The sequence below is a fragment of the Rhinolophus sinicus genome, linkage group LG16 (assembly GCF_036562045.2).
Source record: "Rhinolophus sinicus isolate RSC01 linkage group LG16, ASM3656204v1, whole genome shotgun sequence".
In the NCBI taxonomy this organism is placed as follows: domain Eukaryota; kingdom Metazoa; phylum Chordata; class Mammalia; order Chiroptera; family Rhinolophidae; genus Rhinolophus; species Rhinolophus sinicus.
The window spans coordinates 37,418,927-37,430,936 of record NC_133765.1 but is presented as its reverse complement, the minus strand read 5'-3'; the positions used below and the strand labels follow the sequence as shown (position 1 = coordinate 37,430,936).

At 50.3% G+C, this 12,010-nt stretch overlaps 1 protein-coding gene and 1 long non-coding RNA gene across 4 annotated transcripts in view; both read right to left on the bottom strand.

Moving 5' to 3' along the window:
- Nucleotides 1-4,807, bottom strand: part of GLT1D1 (glycosyltransferase 1 domain containing 1) — a 51,130-nt gene extending 46,323 nt beyond the window's left edge. For 2 of the 3 annotated variants that reach the window (XM_074321930.1, XM_074321932.1), the window contains exon 1: nucleotides 4,576-4,806. In XM_074321930.1, the coding sequence (XP_074178031.1) occupies nucleotides 4,576-4,763 (188 nt within the window). In that variant the 5' untranslated portion in view covers nucleotides 4,764-4,806. Of the gene's footprint in view, nucleotides 1-4,575 lie in introns of all 3 variants that reach the window. The other variant, XM_074321931.1, reaches the window with a different exon arrangement.
- A 2,240-nt stretch (nucleotides 4,808-7,047) lies between these two features.
- The window catches only part of LOC141569283 (uncharacterized), a 7,708-nt gene continuing 2,745 nt past the window's right edge, over nucleotides 7,048-12,010 (bottom strand). The window contains exon 3 of the long non-coding RNA XR_012492790.1: nucleotides 7,048-11,771. This is a non-coding gene — a long non-coding RNA (uncharacterized LOC141569283). The remainder of the gene's footprint in view (nucleotides 11,772-12,010) is intronic.

Below are 12,010 nucleotides of genomic sequence, written 5' to 3'. Positions count from 1 at the left end.
CTTTCTTCCCAGTGTTGGCGTCCCAGGAGTATGACACCTCCGACAGCAGGAAGCAGCTGGGCCGTGGAGAGCGCAGTGCCAAGTGTGCATTTCTCCCTCGCCCTCCCAGTTAGTTAGGGAGTTAGTTTCCCTCTGGGCTTCTGTTTGCTCTTGTTATCTAAAGTGTTTCCACTCAAACACAAACACTGTTATAATGTTATAATCGTACACCGTGTCCCAGCTGGAGAGAGAACAAACAGTCACCGCCCACCACACAAAGTCCAGCGCTCAGCACCACCGTGGTGTTGCCTTAGTTCTGATGCCAACACGCTCATCCCTGGATTGAAGTCACAGCTCAGACGGCCGCTGCAGAAGCCTGGATCCTTCCCCGTTTGCTTATTTCCCACCCCTCTCCATTCCTTTCCCCTGCCCTCAGGAGCCCTGCAGACAAAACTCCAGGAAGCCAAGAAGCCAGCTGAGTATCTGACAGTTTAGTTTAAGAACAGGACGGAAAAATTTCCCTGGAAATGGCCAGAGAGGAAATACCTTGGGGTCTGAGGACACAGGGTCCCTCTTACCGCCCACGGGCTCTGTGCCTCTAGACTTTCTCGCCTCTGTCTGACCCTCAGGCAGTAGTTTGTCCAGCCTCCATTTAGAAGATTCTTTCAAGGTTTCTGAGGATGTGTCCTATGTATCCTAACGGAAGGCACCCTTTGAAACTATATAGAGATTTCCCGTCACTTCGTCGCTAAAGCAACCGTGGTACTTTTTTGTTTTTCAATCCATTACTCGTGCAATATATTTCTTCACCACACCATACGAACCTTGTTCTCCTAACTCACTGGAGCTGATATAGATACATATATAAATTTTATTGGGGAATATTGGGGGTGAATATTGGGGAACAGTGTGTTTCTCCAGGGCCCATCAGCTGCAAGTCACTGTCCATCAGTCTAGTTGTGGAGGGTGCAGCTCAGCTCCAAGTCCAGTCGCCGTTGTCAATCTCAGTTGCAGGGGGCACAGCCCACCATCCCATGTGAGAATAGAACCGGCAGCCTAGTTGTTGAGAGCTCGCGCTCTAACCCACTGAGCCATCCGGCCGCCCCCGGAGCTGCTTTTTAATTTTGACCTGAACTGTGAGGCGCTGACCTGCATCCGTGTGCCTGGTTCAGGAAGGTGCAGATCTTCTGGAAAACGTTTGGCAAGTTCCTCTGGAAAATGTTTACCGCCTCAGGGAATGAGAGGTGGGTGGGGAACCAGAGGTTCCCCTCCCCGCAGGCCCCACTCTGACAGCCAGACCAGCCACCCCCTCGTTGAGCCAGGGGACAGAAGGGACAGTGCTGCAGGCTCCCTGACTTTATGTTCACACAAGGGCCCACGTAACCGTCCCAGCAAACCACATACCCTAACCCCGCTTATTACTTCTGAAATGCTTTATGCTAATAAGCAGGTCCTACTGTAGATTCTAATATTAAAGTGCTCAGGAGGAAAACTCCTGAAAGATATTTAAAATGCTACCTAACAGCCCCAGAGTCAGAAATTAACACACGCACCCCACGCGTACCATACCTACTGAAGGATACTTAAAGGGCCACACAGGCAATAAAACAGTCACTGTCTGGTTATTGATCCCCAAATTTTTCTACCTTAACACCTTCTACTCTCTTATCTGCATATTCTAAACATCTTCTAGACAGCAGAGGCCCAAGCTGTCTGCAACGCCATTGCCTGACCTGCCGCAGTGAGGGCAGGAGGCCGGAGGCTGTCCTCGCCTCTCGCCTGGCATGGGTTGCCCCCCTAGAGGCTCCCAGAGCGCCCTGGACTTCCCGTGTCCATGCAGTCCCCCAATTCAGCCTCAGGATTTATGTATCCAGTGACCGTTTATAACCAAAGACTCGAGTGTGCAAGAATGGACCTGTTTCTCCTTTTTTGAAAATGCAGTCTTACGTGGACCTAGAGAACATTATGCTAAGTGAAATAAGTCAGACAGAGAAAGACAAATACCATATGATCTCACTTATATGCGGAATCTAAAGAAAAGAATAAGTGAATGAACTAATCAGAAACAGTTTTGGAAACATGGAGGAAAAACTGAGGGTTGCTAGAGGGACGGGGGGTGGGGATAAGGGGGAAGGTGAGGGGCTTAGAAAACAGTCGGGAACCACAAGATTGCCATGGGGTTTTGAAAATTAATTTGGGGAACGTAATCAATAATGTTGTAAAGATTTTGTAGGGTATCCGATGGACACGTGTCCCATTTGGGAGACAGTGGAAATGTAATGGCTCTGTGCGATGTCAGAGGGATAGTGGATGGGGGGAGGGGGTTCAACAGTGTGAGAGATGTAAATGATAAACGTCTAAGTATTACTTTGTCTTGTGCACCTAAAACTAATTTAAAAAAAAAAAAGAAAGAAACCAGACAGAAAAGGAAAAACAAAAAATCCAGTCTTACGTAACTCAGACACCCTCCCCTGCTACACTGAGGGGGACCCCGACCTTATTCTCTTGGAGGGGCAGGGGTCTCTTACAGAGGAAGTCTGATAAGATCCTCTGGTTCTCACTGCTGACTGGCGTTTGGCTGGGGGGGGTGTCACCATAGGAACCTCCCCCACACCCCGCCCCCAGGACACTCAGCATCATTTCTTCCAGGAGCCTAGGCTTTCACAAGACCGAGTTGTCTTCCAGCAGCTTCTGCTTTTTCCTTTTTCTCCCCAGCAATCGTTCTTGAGTGAAGGGGAGACAAAAGCTGCTCTGAAGAGAACAATCTTTATTCTGCATCCTGTTCAGCCAGGAAAGCAAAGAAGCAAGTATGCACTTAAATGGGCCCTGTACCCCTCTCCGCCCCCCCCCCCCAGTGTCAACGTCTCCATGGACGCGCGTGCCTGGTTCCCATCAGGGTCCCCAAGGCCTACCAGGACACAGTGTGTGAGGTGCACCACAGACGTGATGAGGGGACGAATAAAGGAATGCGTGAATTTAAGAACAGCAGCTAACAGTCGTCTTTCCCGTGTGCCTCTGAAATGGGCCAAAAGTACGTAAAGCGCACAGCTAGTGGCCCTTTGGGTGGGGGTAGGTGTGCGCCTGTGGAAGACGTGGGCTCATACGTGTGGCTCCAGGCGGGGGTGACATGTTAAATAATCCACGTGTTGTCTAGTTTCCTAAGTACACACTGTCCCCCCCGCCATGGACACAGGCTCAGCGGCACCTGCCATCTCTCTCTCGGACCTCACTTCCTAGCTCTATATTTCATCCTCCAAGATCTCTGAGTGTCTCCACCTCAGAGAGCCCTCCCGGGGCCCACAGCACAAATCACTTTCTGAAATTGCCGCCTTTCTTCTGGTCCTCCTGCAGTGTCTCCCCCGGCCCTGGGATGTGCTTCCTGAGAGGAAGACCACAGGCCTGGTCCTCGCTATAGATGCCCAGTGAGTGAGGGCAGAGCTTGGCATGACACTCACGGTGACCCAGTGCAATGAAAATCCTCACTGTGAAATCCTAACTGTAAACTCCAGAAGACTCATGTACCCTCCACCCATCATTTTCACTTAGGATCCTCGGGAGAACTAACAGTTTTAAGCAGTAGGGGGCATCCCATGGTTGGGGTCGCCCCCATTGCTCTTTTTAATAATGAGGAAGTAGACCCAGAGGGGGAAGTGAATTGAGAAATTTCAGGAAGCCAAGTCAGGTTTGTTGTAAAGGCTTCTGTTAAGCTTCAGGCACTAACCAGCCCCCTCCCCGACCTGAGAGCTTACATTCCAGAGAGGAGACGAGAAAAAGTAAACAAGTAAACATAAAACAAGATAATCGCAGCAAAGGGTAAGTGTTTAGAAGATAAGAAGTCTAGACGATACGAGAGATCGGAGCAGGGGATGCTGAGAGGGAGGGGACAGGGAAGGCTCCTCGGGCCGGGACCCAGGACACGTGTGCAGAGCAGACCCGAAGGACAGGGGGGTCTGTGCCCTTGCTGCACACCCCCGCCAACCCTCTAGCTTCAAGGGTCCGTCCCTCACGCTCGGGATTCTGCGCAAATGTCACCGGCAGGCAGGCCTCCCGGGAGCATCCTGCCTAAATGGCACATGCGCACGAGCACGCCAGGTCCCTGTCATACTCGTGCGTGTCACACTACAGATCCATGTGTTTCTATTCTGTCGCTCCTGTCCCCACTGAAAGGGAAGGGTCAGGAAGTCCCGACTTTCCTTTGCGTCGCTGTGTCCCCAAACCCGGGCGCTCACAATACACAGAAAGCCTCAGTGAGGACACCCAGGCGAAGGCGAGCGCGGAGGGCACGCCAGCGACCTCTGCGCGCGTCCGGCCGTCCTGCCCAGCGCGGGTCCCCGAGTGGGGTCTCCTCCCGCAACGCGAGGGCCGGGGGCGCGTTAGGACAGCCGCGCCGAGGCGGGCGGGGGCCGGGTCCTGGGCTGCCCCGCGCCCCTCTCTGCGCCTGCGCCCGTGAAGGCCCCCGCGCCCCGCGGGCCGGTCCGTTTGGGTTCGCGGTTCCCGGAGGCCCGGCGCGGCGGGGAGGTCAGACCCAGAGCCCCGCGGCCGGTCCCCGCCCCCGGTCCCCGCCACGCCGCGATGTTCGGGGGCTGCCACACCTACCGGACGCGCTGGGCTGTGACCGCGTTGCCCGTGTGCGGCCGCAGTACCGCCAGGAACAGGAGCCTCATGCCGCCGCCGTCGCCGCCGGGCCATCGACCGCCCCGCCGCGACCGGGCCCGGGGGCGGGGGCGGGATGCGGACCCGGCCGGCGGGCGTCCGGCTGGGTCAGTCCCGCCCGCCGCGCCCATGGCCGCGCCCGCGCTCGGCGGTTCCAGCGCCCCGGGCCCGGGCGCACGTGGCCGGCAGGGGGCGCGTGCTGGGGGGCGGGGAGCAGGGGCGCGGGGCCACTTCCAAGGGACCTGGACCAGGGGTTCCACGGGGTCCTCCCATGGGAAGCAGAAGAGACCAGGGTGGAGCCCCATGGGGTCCGAGGGTGGCCGCGGGTCCGCTCCTAGGAGACCAGGCGTGGCAGTGAGTCTGCTCCCATGGAGACCAGCATCAGTGGTGATTTCGGGTACCTTTTCGAGGACACCAGGGGTGGCCACAGATAACACCCCCCACACAGACGCACACAGGGACCAGGGGTGGTTGCGGGCTGCTCGCATGGGGACCAGGTGTCAGTGGGCCCCCATCCTCCGGTCAGCACCAGCGGTGATGGAGATTCCCTGCCACAGGGACCAGGGTAGCCGGCGGCCGCTCCCATGGAGACCAGCTCCAGGGGTTTCTGAGAGCTCTTGAAAATTGAGAGATCTGACAATATGAAGCCATCAATCCCACAGCTGACAGGAGCGAAGCAGCAGCTGCCCCCATTAGATGTGTCAAAAGATAAACTAGGCAAACTGAAAATGTTAAGTTCCAACAAACAGCCATTCCAACGGGGCGTCACCAAACCGGAAGTGGTTCGGAGGACCCGGGGGACAAGAGCTCAGGAGAGACTTCAATACAGAAAAGGTGGAGAATCAACCGTGAGGACACTACTGATTGACTACAGCTTACAGCCTAGTTGACTTTCAGCAACTGAAGTTTATTACTTGGCTCCATGGTCAGCAGGGACCCAGGCTTCTCTCTTTCTACCCCAGTCTTTTCCTGTTGGGCCTCTGTTCTCAAGAAGGCCTCAGGGTGCAGTGTGGCTGCTCCGTGCCCCAACCCTCATCTCACATTCCAGGCAGCAGGAAGGAAAGGCAAAACAGTGAGCCCAAAATGGTGCATTTCATTTTAAGGGCTCCTCCTGGAATGCAGCACAGCCTTTATGCCTTAATCTTATTGGCCACAGGACTACCTCTTCCATCCAAGGCAGCTGGGAAATGTAGTCCCTTAGCTGGGCACGTTGCCACCCTGAATAAAATGGTTACACACAACAGATGACTGGCTCCAGGGACTAGGATGTGGACATACCTTTTGGAAGGGCCACCATTCAATCCACTAAAGAGGCCCATTTCAAAAATGACTGCATGTATGAAAGCAAAGCCTCCCATGGCCTCATCTGGGACTGTCCCCTACAATCATGGCTCTTTGTCCCTTCTGTTCTGATCCCATCCTGCTTTATAATCACAGAGCAGTCAGCCCCACCCCCACACCCCAGCTAGATGGTGAGCTCACTCAGGGCCCTTGCCTCTGCTTGCCTAGGACAAGGGTCGTGAGTAGGGAAGGCAGCCATAGCTGCTTTTTGAATTAAAATCATTGAATTTGCACTGTTGTCAGATTTTATTCCCACGAGACTGCATTCCTGATCTTCAATAGGAGTCAGCACGATAATAGGATCTGCTAGGCTGAAATCTGCTGTTATTCAATTTTTCTGGAATACATCTGTTCCATAAATTAAGAGACACTGACATGTCACTTCTGGGGCCTGTTACTTTATCCATTCATTGCTACCATTTACCCATTTGCAAAACGAGAAAACCCACCAACAGTATCATAGTTAATCAGTTCCTTTTGATGAAGTCGTTTATGATTCTCCCAAGTAGGTACTATACCAGGTAGGTACAAAGACAAATGTGCTGTTATGGAATAATGCAGAAATAACTGCTGGGGGAGGGGCAGTAGCCCAGAAAAGGTTGCAGGCGTCTGAGATTTCTGCAGCTACTTCTAGCATAAGGGTCTTCACATACGTACATGTGAAGCAAAATCTGCTTTTTCCTTTGATCAGAGTGTTTGCTCAGACTATTTCTCTAGTTTCTAGCACTGGGGAGAATGAGACTTTATTATCTACCCTGTATAAAAATGATGGCATTCTCAAGGGACAGTACTGTGGGCATATTGACTTTAGAAACGGCGCTGTGACCAAAATCAAGACATCTTTTTTTTTTTTGCCTTCATGGTATTAATAAGTGAGGCACTCGCTTCCTTTGTTTCTATCAGTTTCCAATCTTTACATCATCATCCCCTCTATAGTACTGAGGACCACAAATGCTGTGTGTGTGTGTGTGTGTGTGTGAGAGAGAGAGAGACAGAGACAGAGACATAGAGACACTGAGAGAGAGACAGACAGAGAGCATGAAAAACAAGGTGCTACAGAACTGTGGTTTAAATGCCCTGCTTATGTTTCCTCTTCCTGGCTTTCACTTACAGCACTGGGAAGTGACCAAATACCAAAAAAAAGCTGTTGGTCTGAAAATAACTAGTTCCTCCCAGTGTTGCTTAATGAACATGAGAACAGTCACCAGCGCTAGGTGGCTTTCCCTTTGCGCTTTAGGCAAGAAAGCAGGCCTTGGATGCCCACTGCTGTCCTGAGGGCTGGGCAGACCGGTTCTGAGCTTCTCAGCAGAAGGACGCACACCTAAAGCTTGTCGTCACTGCTCAGTGAGACAGTGCATCTGACGGCCTTCGTGCTGCTCTGATGCTTCATATCCGTCACAGTGCAGGAGACACATGTCCAATTCTGTGCACAGTAGAGGTTTACTAAAGGGAAGATGCTTTAACTGCCTTTAGTAACAACGCGTCGTTTGCAGAAGCCCACATTTATTCTTATAATCTGATTTACTTTTATCACATAACCAATATATGTTGAACACATACAGATAAACAAAACGATTTAAAAACCACACAGAATCCCACCACCCTGAGATAACCATTATTAATACTTTGGTTTCAAGTTTTTCCAGACTTTATAGTCGTGTTTACTGTGCTCCCCATGTGCCTAGCTGTGTTCTAAGCACGCTACAGCTTTCCTCCATTGATCCCCTCCCACTGCCCTTTCGCCCCTCGCCCATCCCACACTTTATGGATGAATAAATTGAGACGTGAGAGGATGACCGTCCAGAAGGAGCACGGGCAGTGTGGACTCTTTACTAAGTTTCTTTAGCTCTGATATACAGACACAGTGTGTTTTTTTGTTGATTTTTACTCTGGTGTGAGTCTTGTTTATCATTGTTACAAAAAATAGGGACCCTGTCTACATAGTTCTTGTCATTTGTTCTTTACTTAATCATTGGGGTAGGAAATTCTAATCTGCCCCTAAGTTGCCTGCCTGCCTTCAGTGACACACATCCAGGCAGCGCTGTGAAGGAGATTTGCAGATGTGATTAAATCCCAGATGAGTTGCCCTTCAGCTAGAGAGAGGATGCAGGGTGAGTGTCACCCAATAATGGGCCCTTTGAAGGGACCGGGCATTTCTTGACATCAGAAAGAGTCAAAGCGTGACAGGGACCTAATGTCAAGCTGGTTCCCTATTGCTGGCTTTAGGAATGACGGCACGGGGGGTGGCTCTGTGATAAGGGACACTGGCAGGGTCTCCGAGCAGAGAGCAGCCCCCCAGCTGACAGCCAGCAGGAAATGACCACCTCCACGCCCCACCTCAAAGAACTAGACTCCGTCACAAGCACAGGAGCTGGAAAGATCTCCCGAGGAGACCCCAGCCCGCCCACACCTCGATTTCAGCCAGGCCCACTTCCCACCCACAGGCCTGTGAGCTCACGGGTGTTGTGTAAGTCGCTACAGTTGTACTTTGCTACAGAGCAACAGAAAATCAATACAATAAGCTCTCACGAATACTTTTCCAGAATCCCGCTCCTACAGGATCACGTGAGTAACTGCATGGTATTCCCTGTGTGCTGGCATTGCAGATTTCATCCCTGCTTTCTGACTGTACAGCTTCGCTGTTTCCAAGCTTCGTGCTATTTTTAAGCAGCATCATAATGAACATAAAATAGCTAAATCTGCGCACAATCTTAGATTCCTAGAAGTGCAATTGCACAAAGTGCAGGTGAATGCATTTTGATACAAATGACTAATTACCCTCCAGAAAAGTGGCACCAGTTTACTTTTCTATTGGTCATTTATGAGCACACTCATTTCCCAAAACAGTATCAGCCCTGGGTACTTTCTACTTCAAGTGACAAAGCATGGCCCCTCTTTTTGCATTTTTGAATTATTGGTGTCATTTGAATTTTTCTTTCCTGAGGGCATTTGTCTTTTTTCTTTTCTCTGTATGTGTGTGTGCATATCTACTGCTTGTATGAGTTAGGACTTTCTCAGCAGCAAGTGACAAACTCACATTTGCCTAATCAGAAAGAGAACTTATGAGGTCACAATTGTAATGTCCAGGAAAGAAGCTACTTTAAGCCATGATCAGACCCAAGACATAGAAAATGTCATTTTGATACAAGGTCTTTCTCCCTTCTTCTAGGTTCATTCTTGAGTTTCACGAGATGGGCCCTGGCAACTCCAGGCTTATACCTTTATAATTATAAATCCAGCAGAAAGAAGAACGCTTTTTTTCCCTGGGTACTCCAGAGTAAGTCATGGATTAGCTGTGATTCAAGCAACTTGGGTCACATGTCCATCTCTGAGCCAATCACTGCAGTTCAATACTAGATGGACTGCGGCCGATTGGACAGGCTGAGGTCACTTGAGGACTCCGAGCCTAGGAGACCAATCAGTCCTCCCTGAACCACAGGGAGGTGGTTAATGAAAAGTCAAGGTGCTCTTGCCAGGGGAGGAGATGCTGACTGAGGGAGACCAAGGACAGCTGTCCTCACAGCGCCCGGAGGTTCACTCTGACAATTGTAACTACTGGATGCTTAGCCAATACATTTCATGAGATTCCTGAGAACTCTATAAAATGAGGCCATTAACTTTGTCGTATGTGTTTTAAATATTTTTTTTCCAGTTTGTTGGCTGTTAACCAAAATGATTATTTTTGATACAAATTAGTTTTTAAGCCTCTATGCAGTCAAATCAGTCGACTTTTCTTTTATGACGTTAGTGTTAGGCTTAGAAAAGCACTCCCCTCCTAAGATTTTATATTTGCCAATATTTCCTCTTGATGCTTTCATATTTTTCATTTCTCCATGACCGTATTTTATCCATCTGGAATTTGTGTTGGTATGATCGATATGCAAAGCCTCCTTTTCTCACATTTAATCGCTTATTCCAACAGAACTTATTGCACAAATCTATCCTTTCCCCATGGATTGGAAATGCCTTTATCATCTGCTGAATTATTTATGTATGGACTTTAATCCTAATCCTCTGTATTCACCTCCATTGATCCTCCCTGGGAGGCCTAATCTAAGGAACACATACACTTATAACTGCTGAGTATCATGTTATGGTTGCCATACAGACTCACGTATCTGTAAGGAATTATGCAGGTGGTAGTCAAAACAGAACCACTAGGTACGGTCCCTCATTTGTCATCGTCTTGTACTTCTTCAGCTCAGAGGAAGCAGAAGTTACTTCTGGAACTTACTCTCCCTCCCTCTCCCAGTTCCCCCACGTAACTGGCGAATGCCCGGCTCTTGCAGGTGTCTTGCGGGTTTTTGAAACGCAGGCGGGAAAGAACCCAAGAAGTAGAGGTTTCTGCTCACCCGGGTCCAATAAAATGAGGGCTTGAAAAACATCAAATCCCAACCCATCTCCCTGGCCACACGCTCTCACATCCCCTGTGAAACCAAAACGCGAGTTACTCTGAGCTGAGCTAGTTCACACAAAGGAGGTTCGTGTGGCTTTGGTTTGGGCTCAGGAATGTAAGACTTGCTTCCATCCGTTGTTGGCAGTTCTTAGCTCTTGTACTTTCTGCTTCTACCCAGGTTCCTGCAGCCAGATAGAAATGGACTCCTTGAAATAAATAGAATTTATGACAACTCTCCATGTCCAAATACAGTCAAAAGCTCGATGACATGGCCGGTGACACTAATATGGCTAATGACTTACGCCGTGGCCTGACACAAAGATGATCAGAGTCCCTTGGCAGAGAACTGGGGCCCAGAAAAGCAGAAGCATGGGCCGTGACGCTGACAATGGGCTGTCGTGACCTAGGGAGCAGGTGTTCAAAGGTTATTTGTTGACTGAGTGACGTCCTGCTGACGCAGAGTCCATGATGGCTAGTGGCAGACCAGTGTTCTGAGGAAGCTGGAACTGTGAGTAACAGATGGGGCAGCCAGGGGTGAGCAACGCAGATGTGAAACAACAAGCAGAAGTGTCATGAAACGAGTCAGAGAAATCTGACAGCCCCTGAAATGTCCTCAGTCTCTGCTGGTTTCTGAATCCACCCCATCCGGTAGCATCTCTCTGAGCTCTGCACTGGAAAAGGCACAGGGGACTGGCGGGGACGGAGAAGGAAGGCCACTGCATTTTAGAGTGAACATTGCATTTTCAGTGCCAGTCCACACCACAGTATCCTGGCAGCAAGGTCCTCTTTCCCAGAGGGCCTTTGAGGTGAAGAGGCCGCCCACAGAACTGCTTTGTAAGGCAGTACTGTCTATCCTTTGGATACCTGCTGGGTGCATTAGGTCATTTATTTACCTGACTATTGTAGTTGCACAGGAGAGACTCACACAGTTGTTTTCAGGACAAGTATACCCAACAAAGTGGGGAGAGGCCATTTCCACCGTCTTTAGCTATACAATCACTGGGGCTTAGTACAAGGGCTTAACCCCCCCCACCCCCATCACAGGGGGCCAGGCAGAGAACTGTAAGAGCAAATTGGGCCAGGTATGAGAAAGCAAAAATCAGGCTGCCCTCCCTTGTTCTACCTTTAATGTTCCCACTTCCTGATCGAATCCCAGTAAGTGGCTCTGGCTACAGGTAACGGAAAATCCAACACAGCAGCTTAAACAGTGTAAGATTTGTTACCTTCTATTATCTGACTTTCCCTTGATTCTCAGCTGTGCCACCCACAAAGCTGGCTTCATCCTGGACCTGTTCACCTCGGGGTTGTGAGATCGCTGCCGGCAGCAACGGGGGCCACGGGCTTCCTACTTCAGGCTTCCTTTGCCAAGCAGGTCACAGGCCCAGCCTTGTAAGACTGTGACCTGTGAAGGATTCATAAAGGCACACACACGAGAGGCGTGGTTCAAGCAGGGATAGGGTGCTGTTACTAGTGTAACAGGGGGCCACAAGTCCCAAAGTTGCCAGAGTTCTCAGTTTTTTTACTAGCAGCAGGGCATCCAAATTTATATGTGAAACCTTCCAATTTTTAACTGTTACCTCACCTTTTTGGGGGCAACAGCTTTATTGAGACATAATTCACACGCCATATAGTTCAATCCAT